The sequence below is a fragment of the Rhododendron vialii genome, chromosome 2a (genome assembly GCF_030253575.1).
Source record: "Rhododendron vialii isolate Sample 1 chromosome 2a, ASM3025357v1".
Classification (NCBI taxonomy): Eukaryota; Viridiplantae; Streptophyta; class Magnoliopsida; order Ericales; family Ericaceae; genus Rhododendron; species Rhododendron vialii.
In genome coordinates, this window is record NC_080558.1 from 7,376,005 (window position 1) to 7,391,310 (window position 15,306).

At 39.0% G+C, this 15,306-nt stretch overlaps 2 protein-coding genes across 4 annotated transcripts; one reads left to right on the plus strand and one right to left on the minus strand.

The window, feature by feature from the left end:
• On the plus strand, positions 1–6,952 carry LOC131318078 (probable myosin-binding protein 5). 3 transcript variants are annotated; one of them, XM_058347874.1, is made up of 5 exons: positions 1–125; positions 321–1,178; positions 2,466–3,940; positions 5,857–5,917; positions 6,467–6,952. In XM_058347874.1, exons 2-4 carry the CDS (start codon positions 467–469, stop codon positions 5,914–5,916), a joined length of 2,247 nt encoding a protein of 748 aa, XP_058203857.1. In that variant the 5' UTR covers positions 1–125; positions 321–466; the 3' UTR covers position 5,917; positions 6,467–6,952. The 3 variants fall into 3 exon arrangements, with proteins under 3 accessions (XP_058203857.1, XP_058203859.1, XP_058203858.1); XM_058347876.1 differs by having other exon boundaries at positions 37–125; positions 333–1,178; XM_058347875.1 differs by lacking the exon at positions 1–125 and adding an exon at positions 202–225.
• Positions 6,953–10,622: 3,670 nt separating this feature from the next.
• Positions 10,623–12,038, minus strand: LOC131318080 (uncharacterized). The gene is made up of 3 exons (XM_058347877.1): positions 11,818–12,038; positions 11,277–11,379; positions 10,623–10,986 (listed from the first exon to the last, which is right to left on the minus strand). The coding sequence occupies exons 1-3, from the start codon at positions 11,822–11,824 to the stop codon at positions 10,896–10,898; spliced, it is 201 nt and encodes a 66-aa protein (XP_058203860.1). The 5' UTR covers positions 11,825–12,038; the 3' UTR covers positions 10,623–10,895.
• Positions 12,039–15,306: the final 3,268 nt, after the last annotated feature.

Consider the following 15,306-nt stretch of genomic DNA (forward strand, 5'->3'; position numbering starts at 1 on the left):
TTCTTGTGGGTACATATACAGATACCTATCAACATTGTATCTCAGAGCTTCTTTAAAGAGAAGTTTAGCAAACAAGAAGTTAGCAGAAGGAGAAGAGGAATTACAAGGTTCTGTCTTCTCAATTGGTAACTCTCTCTCTCTCTCTCTGGTTCTAATTGTGTTTATATCTCTCTAATATTTGTGGGTTTCTGTAAATTATCATCCTTTTTGGCCTAGAAAGTTGAGGTGACGAAAATCAAATTTTTTTGGTTACCTTTTATTCCTATGATTCAAGACTTGTCTGTTGACTTAAAAGTTTTGCTTACTGGGTTTTTTCTCAGGGAAGTCAACAGATTCTGCTGAGGCTTGATTCAGTTTTTCTCTTTTGTCTTTCCCACGTTTTCTCTGGAAACCAAACAAGGGGGTTTGGTGGTGGTTATCTGGAGCTGGATCTTAAATGAGAAGTTAGGGATTTTGTAGAAATCATATGGCATGCCAGGTTATGCACTCATGGACATTTATTGGGTTAGTGGGTGCTTTTCTTGATCTTGCTATTGCATATCTACTGCTCTGTGCATCAACTCTTGCGTTTTTTGCATCAAAATTTCTGGGTTTCTTTGGATTAAGTTTACCATGCCCTTGTAATGGCTTGTTTGGTTCCCCCAATAGCAATTACTGCGTGCAGAGGTTTTTAGTTGATTACCCAGTAGAGTCGGTCTCTTCGGTCCAACTGTCTGTGAAGAGCAAGTTCCCTTTCGATTCTATTTGGCCAAAAGACCGTGACTACCAATTGAATTTGAAGTTGGTTAGAGATAGAGACAAAAACTGTGTAAATGGTTTTTTGGAAATGGAAGGCGAGCCGTCATGTAGTTCGATGTCGGGTGCCAATGTGGGGAAGAGGGACTTGGTTCTGAGGAATGAATCTGCCAAGGGGATTGATGCAGGGAATGAATTAGTCCATGTTAAAGAAGGAAGGTTTGATATTAAGGGGAAGGGGATTGTAAATCAGAGGCCAAGCAGCCGTCTTAGGAGGCGGCGGAAAATTTGTGCAGATTATGCAAAAGTTTCTCCTGTATTGAGTATGGACCCTTCTAGTGGAGATGCTGAGTCACATTCAAGCATTAATCAGATTGGTAACAAGGCCATTGAATGCAGATCGCTGCCTGTTGATTCTGGAGCTGGTGCTGATCGCCTTAACAGTGAGTGTCAATTGTGATCTTGATTTGTTCCATTGATTTCTTAGTTTTTTCTGGAATTTTGCATCTTTGCATGCCAGCTTTGTTTTATTATACCTTTATCAAAGAGCCAGCATTAAAAGTGAAAAGCTAACGATTGGGCATTAATGTTGTATATGTGGAAACTGATATCTGAATGTGGGTGTGTCTTCAAAATCAACATACGTTGACACCGCTACTGTTTTAGTTGAATAGGGAAAGCCAAAAAATCTGGGTGTTGTATGAGCACTCTTACTTCCCATATAGGGTTCTCAACGGAAACTTAACTTGAACAATCAGCTCTCTGCATTCTGAGACCCCCAAATGAAAGATATCTTTTCTGGTGAAATTATGTCTTGGGAAGTTTGTAAAAGTTCAGGCCATGCATGGGAAAGGGCGAAAGGCATGGAAAGGGAATCAAGGGATTAAAACCAAAAAGGGATTTGAAAGTCCTTAGTTTTGGAATCCTTCAATTGGTTTTTCAGAAAATGGATTCATAAATTCTTGGGGTTTCAAGAAGGGACCTGGAAATGTTCACTAACCAAGGCATAAAAACAGTCTCTAAAAGGGATGCAGTGCATGATCCCGACCTGGTTATGGAACAGTAGATGGGTTGGAAGATGTGATCCGGGGACCCCGTGGGGTGCCCCACAGGGGTGTAGGGGAGGAAGATGAACCGAAACATCAAACCTTGAACATTTAGAATGTGAAGCCAAGATTTGGTAGAGAGATAGGGAGTCCTGTGGTTGACAGGAATCAAGCTTTATTCTTCTGTGCTTGTAAGGACTAACACTTTCCTATCGTCCTGCACATCCTTTTGTTTTCCATGGGTTGAACTCCCCCTTGGATCTAATCAAAAGAACTACATAAACTAGTCGGGAAAGAAATCGCCACTTGGTTATAGGCTTCAAATAATTTTGAGAGTTTTTTCTTTTGTATTTCATACTTAGTTGATCACTTATTGAACATCATTTATAATGCAATTTTGGTCTCTTTTCTAACTTAGGATGGATTGAATGCAAAATAACAATGACGATAAAGAAGCAAGACAAAATAAACTGGGGTAAAAAAGAAAAATGAAGGAAGTTGCCTTGTTTTAAGGAAATTCACTTCCATTGGTACATATATGGCGAGGGTTAACATATGGAGTTTAGGTGTATCAGTTTCAAATTGCATTTTTATAGAACTTAAATGGTAGGATTCATAGATCCATGCCTAGGTTATTGCTAATTAGATGCTGACATATCTATTGTTCTTGTTTTGTGACTGCAGATGATGATGAAGTTCTGAGTATTACAAACGTTGATGAGAAAGCATCACAAGGTGTTGAGTTTAGCGAACCACTGTATGAATATCAGCCATATGAGGGAAATGAATCATCTTTTGAAGAGATAAAGAGTAATGTGCAAATACAGCTGGGTTATGATGGTAATGAGCAAAACACCATAAGAATATTGAAGCAAGCGCTTGAGGAAGAGCATGCAGGTCGTGCTGCTCTTTTCCTTGAGCTAGAGAAGGAGAGAAGTGCTGCTGCTTCCGCTGCAGATGAGGCCATGGCTATGATACTGCGTCTACAAGAGGAGAAGGCATCCGTGGAAATGGAGGCTCGGCAGTACCAGAGAATAATAGAAGAGAAATCAGCTTATGACGCTGAAGAAATGAACATCCTCAAAGAAATCCTTGTGAGGAGGGAGTTGGAGAAGCATTTTTTGGAAAAGGAAGTTGAAGCTTATAGGCAGATGTATAATAAAAATGAGCAGTTACCGAATGATATCCCAGATTTTTTAAACAAACAGAGAGATGGGCTTGCTTCTTCATTTGATATGGGTGAAGATCCATTTCTGATGCTTCAGCAGCTTAGTGAATCCATTGACATGAAGGAAATTGTAAAAAATGAAACTTTAGTCAATGAGGTCTCATCTTTTGAGAAGGAAAAATGTTCATGGTATGAAGAAGCTGATATTTCAAAGCAGGGAGACCTAGACAACAAGTTTTCACACATGTCAGGTAGTTCACGAAAACACAAATTTTCTGAAAATACCCTTTACTTAGAAAGTGAAGACCAAGAGCAAAATGATAATGCCAATCTACAAGAAGAAACAGAAACAAAAACTATTCAAAATCATAATGTAAATGTTGTAAGTATTCCAAATGATGGTGAAATTTTGAAGTGGCATCGAAATGATGCATTTCAGGGTAGCAGAAGTCCTGAAGACATGATACTTGATATGCAGGCTCATGCTCATGATGTCCATGTTATAGATGGAGGCAAAAATAATGAACCACTCTGGGATAGCGATGCTTCAAATGTTCCCCGAAAAAGTGATGCACAATTAGATGCTTCTGTCATTGAGAGAAAAGATGGTGTAACCGACTTTCCAAGCTCTAATTTGTTGGACACCAAGCCAAATTTCAACAGAAGCAGTAGTTCGATCATGACTGCGGGGCTGCCACCTTTGGGTGGCTCATCGTGCAAATTTACTACTTCTGATCTGCGGAGAAGTTCCATGTCAGCTGTTGATAATGAAAGGTTGAAAATTGACACGGAAGTGGAGTGGCTCAGAGAAAAGTTGAGAATTGTGCAAGAAGGAAGAGAGAAACTTAATTTCTCTATGGAGCCTGTTGAAAGGGAAAAGCTTCAACTGCAACTTCTTGAAGATATAACGCGCCAACTTAGAGAGATTCGACAGCTAACAGAACCAAGAAAGGCTGTGCGCCAGACTTCTTTGCCACTACCATTCTCCAAGGTATGACCAAATTTGCTGCCGTTATGGAGTTCTCTCAGATCTCTATACTTTCTGCTGGAAGTTTATTGGTTGATCTTTCCCCATGAGCATTCATACACTGCCATGGACGGATGCAGGATTTTAACCGAATGAAACCTAATTGTATACCACCTTAGTGGTAGTACCTTGGGGCTGTTCTGTATATAAGACTACATGTGATGAGGTCTCATTTAGACAGTGCCTCTATGGACTAGCATGTGTTTTTGGTTGGGAGGAGCTGAGCTTTGGCTTATTTGCTGTCGACATGGGTGCAACTTCACCCAACTTGGTAACTTAGTATTTGTTTTTTGATATGGAGAAAGCACAACTGGTTGCCTGACTAGCTGTTTTGGTCACCGAGGGGGTGCACTTGCGTACAAAAAGGAAATGGCCGAGAAAGTTTTGAAGACGTAGTAAAGTTAGAGTCGAAAATGTTTAAGGTGATAACTAAAATATAGACTGAGGGAACTGTGTGAGAAAGCATATCAAATGAGGTGAGGGTCGTGCATATGATTGGTAAAACATTTGGTGTAGGTTGGAGGCATAAGTTTTTTTTTTTTTTTTTCCTAACGGGAAAACCATTTGGTAGGCTATGTCTCAGACAATCGTTTAGGATAGAAACTATGACGGGTCAAAAAGTTTGGACTTTGGTGTGCCAAACTGCCAAAGTAATGTGTTCTGCTGCATGTTTCTGTTTTGACAGCAAACTACATCCAGAATCTGGAGCCATGGTTTATGCATTGATTAGTGTACTGTTGTTATCTTTGGATGATTGACTTAACTCGTCACGTCATGGAACTGATATTATTCTTCGGTGCCCCTGCCTGTTTAGAGTCTTGGAGACTATTGTTACCAGTTAATTTGACATCTCATTTGAGCAGTTACTTAAGATTAAAGCTTGCTTACTCTAGTAGTTGTAGTCCAATCTGTTACAGTTCTTTTCCTTGGAAAACCACCTTTCAGTCATTTCTTTTAATGCAACTTTTTGTAGCTCTCACTGTTGTGTGAGATTTGATGGGCTAATTAGATGAAATCTTTGAGAACATTTTATTCATCATGTTGATCCATCTGTAGCCTACTGTCTTTTCATCTTGTATTTGTACAAATGTAGTTTGTTTTTATGATTGATAAATATGCTTACTTCTGGTGTATTGGAGTGGTTTCTTAAATTTTTTTTTTTTCTAACCTTGGAGTGGTTTCTTATCACCAGTAGATATTATCTATGACTTACAACATCTTGTAGACTAACAGATTGATTCTTTTCTGAAGGTTTGGTTTATCCCTCTAACGTGTGGTTTATTTTAGAATTAGTATAGGTGTGTTATAATGTGCATCATGGTACGGACTACGGGAAAATCTTAAAGTTGGGTTTTTGTGGGATGTGGTTTTTACTTGAATGAGAACGATAGTGATGGGGATGTGGACTTCATGTTTCCATTTTATTGGGGATGAGTGGTGGCATGCAATTTGCATAGAGTGGAGCAGATGCTCTAAAATGTATCTATAGACATCCGTTCAAGGACTGGGAGATTGTTGAGTTGGTAGCATTTCAGGAGATGCTTTATAAAATAGTGATTGGGCCGAAAAAAGAAAAGCTTGCAGAGGAAACTAATTAAATTTCTAACAAGCCAAGCTTAAAAAGCCTACTCATACTATTGGAAATTGATGACCAGATAAAGGAATTTTGATTTGCCTAGTGTTATGATGTTACTCAAAGCAAAACATAGTGGAAGACTGGAAGTAATGATTTTGGTAAAGGTTCTCTTCCAGATAGTGTGAGAAGGGACTCTTTCCATCTTTACCAACCAGTTCATCCCTTATTAGTCGTTGAAGAACTTTTGATAATCTTGGATGCTCCCTGAAAAACTATTGCCTGACCCCTGAATTTCTGTTTTCAGGTTGTGTCAAAGAAGAAGCGCTGTCGAAGTGTGTCTATAGGAGTTCACAAAAGCTCGTAAGGTATGAGTTTTGATGCTTCAAAATTCAAATGCAGTGTCTTTTTGGTGGCAGGAATAGTGAGGGAAAAGAAAAGGTGAAAGAGAAAAGAATGAAGAACAAGAAAAGGGTGGGATAAATCTACGGCCTGGCCAAAAAACCGCCCATAGAAAGTGTGCGGATGGACAAAATCTTTTAAAAGTGGTCCCATAAATACATCTCATAAAATCTTGTCCACCCATGCACTTTCTGTGGCCATCGAAAAGAATTAACAAAAATATTTCATTACGAAATGTTGGTGTAATTCTCTCCCTCTCGTTCTTCTCGTGGTGGTTAGGAAGGTTTCGTGGTGGTTAGGAAGGTTTCCTCGTCGTTTCCTTATACGAGGAAACCTGTTCTTTGAAATAAAGAATTGCTCTTACTCCCCCCCTTCATATTTTCACTGTCCTTTTCCAGTTTTCCAACACATCCAAACAAGGAAAAATGAATCTTCTCGATTTTTTTTTCTTTCTTTGTAATCAAGTGGCTAAATAAATGCTTGAATATTTTGAGCTACTTCGACATCATGGTTAGGTACCCCGAGTTTGTTAGTCCTTCAGGAATGGCTATCTGAGGTTCCGTATTGGTTGTCTTCCAATATTTTGAGTTCGATCCAAGTCTGCTGGATTGGTTGAACAGCAATGTTCTCTTTCACAGAAGCCTCATGATCAATTTTGTCAGAGGTGGGCAGTTTTGCTGGATCATTTTCTCCGGAGGCCAAATTGCTGTGAATCAGGTAGATAGGAAACGTTTTTTCTCTTTGTTTTTGTGCAGTAATCCGTTCTCGTCAAATTATGTAGTAGCTTTGTAGTCGTTCCACTCTGCAAATAGACATTTGTGGATAACATGTATCTCTCTCTCTCTCTCTCTCTCTCTCTCTCTCTCTCTCTCTCTCTCTGCATTCAATTTGTTGTATGGAGTATAAAGTTGGTGAATGAAGCCGGAGTGTTATGACCAGATTGCAAAAAAAGATGATTTTGCTACTGTGAATGATGACCAGCTTGCATTTGTTCCTTGTCTTATATAATTTCCAGGTACTGCTGTGTACGCATGCAATTTATGTTTTAATCTGTCAAGTAGATCTGGGGTTTCTAGATCTGCCCTGATACTCATCACTGGCATGATCTTTGGAACAAAGAAAGTTGCATTTGTTTTTCTGAGTTTTGGATTTAGGTGTTGGTTACTTTACTCAGTACCTGCATTTTTCTTTGAGCGTACACTACCGTTGATGGCTGAGAAGGCGACATCTTGCACAGAAGTTTCCAACTACATCACAACATGAGATCAATAGCCTTGCCTCCAGTTTTCTTCTCAACCTTGGCTTTCAAAAAAATAGCCTCGGTTTTGTGGTTTCTCGTAGTGCTGGAAACTATAAAATTATTCCCGAAAGTACTTGCGATGAATATATTTTCAATTGAAGTTGAGCCGAGGATGTGGCATAGGTGGCTTTACCGGTGAAAACCGTGGCAAAGTTGATACCCAGAAAAATGCATGATAATCGAAGAAGCAGAGATGGTATATTCACCCTTTATTCAGAAAAAAGTACCATCACCATTTTCTGTACTGGACACTTGAATACGCGAGGAAATATCATTACTGATTCACAGACAGGGAATTTCAATCTCATGCCCCACTAGGGTCAGAGTACAAGCTAGTGATGTTTTCGGATACTTGATTTCTTGCACTCTACGCTGCACAATTTGTATTACTGTGCTACAACACTGGAAGACAAAACTTCTGGGCAATTCTCACACAATGAGAGGGAATACTAGAAGGCGAAAACCAAAGATGAACCTAATGTTGTACCGATATACATCATGCTTTGCATCCATCCGAAACCTTACCTTTCGCAATTCCGAAATGGAACCCCTTCAAATTACATATGTGCATTTCAATTCTCCCCTTTGACTTGGCACATTTGTCGATAATCGTATTAATTGACAAACGGAATAAATTACCAGTAATCAAGAAGCATGATCAGTTGATCCGGAACAGCTCCGGCTGCATACGACTGATGCTCATGAGAGGCAGATATATTCATGCATCGGATTGTAGAAGTACAACAGGATGATTTGTCAAGAGGATGATGAGCTTTTAGACACACGAAGATGATTTTTCAAACAGATGATGATGATGATGATGATGATGATGAGAGAGAGAGAGAGAGGAGTATTTCATGGCTTCGATTTCCTCCTGTTTTCTTATTGGTTATGCCGGACTAATGTTACATGGGTCCTTCATCTACATAACTAAAATATCCGTGTCGGGCAGTCGACACTCAGACAAGGGTATGGGAGCCTTTTCCAACATATTTAGTTGGACATTCACCCAACAATTGTATTCTGTAATTTTATTTACCATCAACTACAAGTGGAACTCCTATAGCATTCATTAAATGACCTACGGCACTTCGTAAACACTATTTACTAGAGGAAATTAAAGAAATACATCGACAAATTTGAATATTACTATGACGTATCGCCGCGTCCTTGGTATGGAGGTTAGATGACTCCAACACTTAACATATGCGAGCAACCGAGTCCGTGGAACAAGTGCAGGTAGAGATACAAGTACTCGGAAAAATAAGAATGAAAGATGAACAAATAAAACTTAGATGCACTTATAGAAGAACTGAAAAAGCGTCTTAACCACATCTAAGCAAGAATCTACGCACCATACAATTCCCAGGCCAGATTCCCCAACAGTGATTTCAAGCAAGAGTAGCCAAAATACATCAATAACAATTTTTTCTCTAAAATCTTAGTAACAATTTACGTATCTGTCAATTACGAGTAAATATTGTATATTCGCAGAGTCCAACATACATCTCATCAGGATTATCAACTTATTCTAGGTAGGGCTGCAAACAAACCGAGCCGCTCGCAAGCTGCTCACAGCTCGGCTCATTAGTGGCTCGTTCAAAATCGGCTCGGAAGTTAAACGAAAGAGCTAGAGCCGATTTTTTCAGCTTATTTGGTAAATGAGCTGAGCTCGAGCTAGGATAAGCTCGGCTCGAGTTGGCTCACGAGCTGGGGTATATATACTTAAGTTTAGGATTTTTATTGTTATTTCATAATTTGTTCTTTCTGTTTTCACTTTCCAGTCAACCAAGGGAGGCGAGAGCACACGCACACCAGTACACCCCCACTCCATAGGAAAATGAAAGATATATACCTTCACAATCAAAATATTTTTGGTTGTATTAAGCCTATGCGAGGATATATATACATTTTTTGTTGGTCCGTTGAGGCTCGTGAACAAGCTCGAGCTCGAGTCAAGCCAAGGCCCGCTTGGCTCAAGCTCGACTCGTTAAGTTTTCACTGAGCTCAATCTCGAGCTCGGGTTCGTTAAAAACCTTAATAAACAAGCTTGAACACTGTAAAACTCGGCTCGGCTCGGCTCGTTTGCGGCCCTAATTCTAGGGCATCAATACAAAATTTTGAATGAAAAAAAAAATGCTTTCCACAAGTAAACAGTAGTATATCAGCATCTTAAATTTTGCTTGTACAAAAGCTACTTATTACTGTACCTTCTTTGCTACCAGTAAATTACCTGCGACATTTCCCTTCCATAGATATGCCAAATATGCGTATATTGACTCTAGCAATTAACATAATAACGTACTTTTCTAAAATTAGTAGTTATAAAGTAACAAAATCATACAAACTACACACAATGTACACAGATGGGCACAAAATAGCATTGAGTAAGATAATAAAGATATGGCAATTACAGATATAGAAGAAAGAAAGGTCAAGTATATTGTACAAACAATAATACAACACGCCCATAATCTTCTGAATTTTTTCTCTCCTCTTCTTTAGTTCGTATTTTTGAATAACTAATGAAACTGAAATGCCAGAAACCTAGATTGGTTAGCATACCGTTTGGAATACCAGAATGGACAGCAATAAGACTAGTGCAGAGTCGCCCTAAGCAATTCTGAGGCTCCCAGCAGCTCAATAAGTTAAGCACCCATGATTCGTCCGGATAGATTTTTGTATTAGACCATTCAAGTGGTGTACAACAAATGTGTTGCGATTCTTAGTAAACCTACTTAAGCGGGTCTAGTAACACTATCGCTCACACGTCACTCATTGACTGAAAGAGTCTCATTCCTACAAAGGTTTTTAGGTTTTAACAAGGGAGATGTTCTCTTTAACCGACTTCACACCCTCTTAAAGTTGATGAACTACTTAAGCGAACCAGAATTCACCATGCCCCAAGCAGAACAGATCCAATCCGCTCCAACCCAATAAAACTCCAGGTGCTGACTAGAAAAAGAAAAATTACTTTTACCACACTCAGAAATTTGTATCTAGAATGGTTTCTGTATCTTTCTCCTTTTGGAAGCAAGAACCACAGTAATTTGCATGCTCTGATGTTCCTATCCTCAGGAATTCCATCTTTCTCCTTTTGGAAGCAAGAATCTCATTATTAAATGTTCTTGCCTTACAGTTACATCCGGCATCTTTCTCCTTCTGGGATCAAGAATCACCATAATTGCATGTTTTCGTCGAAGCAATAAATTCATCTTAACTACCAACAAGTTAAAACAAACACTAGCGAGCTCTCATCCACAACTTAACAAGATTTATTAAACTTCTATCGACATTCGGAAGCATATAGAAAATACATCATAATTAGCGTCGAAATCTAGATTATTATCCAAGCTGCACCTCAGACAAAGTAGAGAACACTTTTATTTTATTTGGAGTTGGCCACATAGTTTTCAGAACAAGAAATCCAGTGTGTCAGAACAATAACATTATTCCCCAAAACGGATACGAACTATGAACAGATTGCAAGAATCCAAACACTAAATCTTCACACCAAAAATAGATGCAAAGGACACAAGAAACTCACGATACATAAGGTCAAAAACACCAACCCCAAAATAGCATCTTTATCAAACACAACATCGAATTAAAGGCAATCCCATGAAAATACATTCCCCATTCAGTTATTTCTTGGTGCTTTTACCTCCGGCATCGCCACTCCCAGCCGCCTTTTCCGCCTTCTTCGCGGCCTTCTCCTGAAGCGCCTTCCCATCCCTACGCATCCACAACGATAAAGAAACCCAAATCAAATCAAGCACAAATTAATGCAAAAAGAGAGAGAAAAAGATTGATTTTTTCTAGGAAAAACCCTAATCAAATCAAGCACAAATTAATCCAAAAAAACAGAAAAATATTGATTTCTAAGGACAACCCAAACCAAATCAAGCCCAAATTACAGCAAAAACAGAAAAAGATTGATTTCTAAGGAAAACCCAAATCAAATCAAGCCCAAATTACTGCAAAAACGGAAAAAGATTGGTTTTAATATTTGGAAAAATCCGAACCTTTCACGGCGCTGTTCAGGGGTCAATCCATCTTCCTTGCCTTTAGCCTTCCCTCCGGTCCGAGCCTGAGCTCTCTCTCGATCTTTCTCCCTCTGGTTACCGCGTTTCAATCGAATCAAGGAAAACCCATGCCAAATCAAAGCAAATCTATATCCATAAACGCATTATACATACATAAATAAATTACATATATAATCACATCCAAATCAGGGTTTTAAATCGCGGCATCGGAAGCGTAACGGCGGTGATTCAACCATATACGGGCCGGTATCGAACAAAATCCACCATATACATACGTAAATAACAGTATCGAGGAAAGCTTTAAAATCCTGTTACGTGACGGCCTTTGATTTAAACCCTGATCCAAAATTGAGAATTTTTTTTTTTATAGATGGGATGAATCAGGCGTAGAAAATTTTCATTCAATCGGAAAAGGGATAATTGTTACTCGAGAAAGTAAAAGTTTCGATCTTTAATCGAATTAAAAACGAGAAATTGAAACAAAAGAAGATTTTAATGAAGATTTGATTTTGAAGGATATGAGTCATGATTGAAGCGGCGGAAGATGCGGTGGTCGGTGACGAAATTCTGACAGGAGGGAGACTTTGTTGATTGAAAGTCGGCGATTGTGAGAACTGTGAATGTTAGAATTGAGGAGAGAGAGGGGAGGGGAGGAGAGAGAGAGCACATTGGAGGAGCATGATTGGTTGATTGGGATGTGGGGCCTACGGCATTCGAGGAAAATGATTGGTGGAGATTGATGCCGGGCCACGCCCAGGAGCATGATAACTAATTATTTGATTCCCACCAAATAATTTTTCGCCAACTACACTTCAAAGTTCCAAACAGAGGTTTCCTTTCTAAAGTCAACGTTGGCTTATTTTTCCGAGGGTTCGTCAAAATCCTTGTACTTCTGTATGGCTGAACAGAGGGGTTTTTCGGCCAGAAAGTCTACGGCCACCGAAGGCAAAATGCGGTGGCCGGCCACTGCACGCCGTGACCGTCCGTTCTGGGCCCTGCATGGACAATCCGAGCCGTTCAATAATTTAAAAAAAAAAACCGAGTGGGTCACGCTAGAAATCAGCTCAATCCGATATGTGTAAGTGCTCGGATCAAACTTTTCATCTTTGGAAAATCGGAAAACCAATCTTTCCATTTTTTCTGATTTTCCAAAGATAAGAAGCTTGATCCGAGCACCTATACATATCGGATCGAGTTGATTTCTCGCGCAACCCACTCGGTTTTTTTTTATAAAAATTATTGAACGGATCGGATCGTCTGTGCGGGGCCCGGAGTGGGCCCCAAATGGCATGCGGTGGCCGGCCACCGCATTTTGCCTGCGGTGGCCGTAGTCTTTCTGTTTTTCGGCCTTGCATTGTGTGATTTTTCTTATATTTTAAATTTTACGATTGAAAAAACTGTTGGTACAGAGGCAAAGGAATTTTCTGTACAGAGAATCCTGCCTCATTTAAGGCTTTGTTTTGTCAAAATTCTTATTTTTAAGTACTTATTTTTTATTTTACGAGACATGTCATTCTTTTACAATACATCACTTTTAATTCAAAAATTTGAACTTATTTGAAAAATAAATACTTATTTCTCTTTGCAGAATAGGACCCTAAACATTAGTTTAATCGCTCATGCCACCAGTGTGGGGCACCGAGTCCTCTCTTTTTCTTTTTTTGATAGCATATGTGTGCCGTGTGGAGTCAAATTATGTGCATGTTGATTAATTTCTAAGGACCAATTCCACTATCCTATTAGGGGAGCGCCCAATTAAAAGTTAAGGCAAAATTAGTATAAACTGACCTCAAAAGAATTGATAGCAACTATTGAGTCCTTGGTATTGGGTTTTTTCTTGCACCCATGCACGCTTATGTTTTTGCAGCCGTTGAATTGTGTTTTGAAAATTTATTACTATGAAATTTACGACGAGATCTATTATACATGGGCAAAACAAGAGTACAAAGAAGAAAACGGTACAGAGCATTTGTTTTTCCTCTGAAAATTTTCTTTTTCTTCCATCATCTACATTTGTTCTCCTGTTGTTAATTTATTGGAGATTGTGCACAGAGATTTTGAATACCCCAAACGAACAAGCTCAAAGCAGAATAATACTTTTGCAGGATGTACATAGTTTGTTAAGTACGTGTTGCTCTACCGAGATTATTCAGTTCCTTATGCAAATTGCTCTTTTCTCTCATTAAAGTATGTGGAACCTACGCTCGATTTTGAACTAAGAGCTCATTTGGTAAGCGAGAATTCGCGAGAGAAGAAAAGAAACGGGGAAGAGAGCTCAATCTTTCCCTCGTTTGGAAGGGGAAGAAGGCGAGAGAGGGTGAGAGACCAGAACCCTTTCCAAGCCCAATTCCGTTTTGGCGAGATTTCGTGAGAAAGGGGAGCGTGTGGTCCACCCCTTCGTCGAATCGTCGTCAAACGAGTGACTGTGCGTCGCGCGCGCGCGCGCGCGAGAGAGAGAGAGAGAGAGAGTACCAGGTTTGCCAGAGATGAGAGGGAGAGAATTTCAGCTCGTCGGAGAGTCGCCAGAATTCTACCAGTCGCCTGTGAGAATTTGATTTCTAACTGTTATGTGGATGGGAGGGTGAGAAATCACACCTTTTTTTTTTTTTTTCTTTTCTCACTAATAAGGAAGAACACACCCACTTTTTTTTCTTTTCTCATCTCTCCATCCAAAGGGGCTGTAAATTTGGGCACTTCGGGAATATATAGGAGGACCAATGCCCCAAGGACATCTAACAAACTTTCAATATTCATATGGTTTCATAATTTCTAGGTATTTTATGTCTGGTCAAACGTGGAAACAATACTAGGCTGCCAGTTATCAATCACCGGCGCGCACTTGACCGTGGCCTTGCCATTTATCTTTTCCCATCTTTGAGAAAAATATTTTCGTCTTGCACGGTTCTCAATTATTTTATCTATCTTTCTTTCTTTCCACTCATTATCATTTATTACATCAAAAATAATTTTCAAAAACAGGAACTAAATGCTAGGACAAATAGTCAATTCTCTTTACTTGGAAAATAACATCGTTCTCATAAATCAGGATCCTTCGAAATTAGAATCTCAAGTACTTCCAAAAGATGGCTTTGGGGAAAACTTGTGTAATTCTTTTGGAGGCTATTTTTTGGGTGGTTTTGGTTTAATAAGTCAAAATGAATTATTTTTTTATATCTATCTAATTTTTTTCGTATTTGTAAATTTTGCGTCAAACTTCTGTGACTTATTAATTTTTCTCATCGACAGGAATCAGAAAAGTAAAAGAAAATTGATCGAAACTTATAGTTTTTTGAATAAAACAAAAATTAGTAAAGTTTTTTTTTTTTACTAATATTTTTTTTTATTCAAAAAATTATGAGGTTCAGGTTTACCGGTCTGTTAGGATGTCTCAATTGCGTACATCACCGCAAAGTGGGTTGTGTGGTTTTACAAAAATACAATCATTATTACTTCTACAGAATGGGTTGTGTTGTCTCCAGGGTAGTTATGCCTCACCAAAAATTTAAGACTTTTAACTTCTAGCTAGCAACAATGCTATGGCCACCGCATTGTTCCACCACACAAGTCCACTGCACGCCACGCATAGTCTATTTCAGGTTGCAAAAAAATACATAAAAAATAATTTTATGGGACTAGAAAAAATAAACTGTTCTCTTTCGTCTCTACAAATTCAAAAAATATATCTACTAGCTATGCGATGGACATATGCGATGAGTGTGTGCGGTGGTCCTACACTTTTTATTCAAGCTAGTCTCCCTTCCTGCTTGCACCACATTTGACGGTGGTGCACGTGACCTCTCTTTTTGTTCATGACGACCAAATCAATCTTCGAAAAGAAGTCTAATTTATGCTCAAACTAGTAGTAAAGGTGTCCTAATTTTGAAGTTTCTGTCGACAGTGTAAATGTGTACATAACTCTCTTCAAAGTACAATGAATTATTGTGCTGATAATTGAAAACAAGGAGGCGACATCACATCAGTAAAATTTGCAAGAAATTCAACTACGACT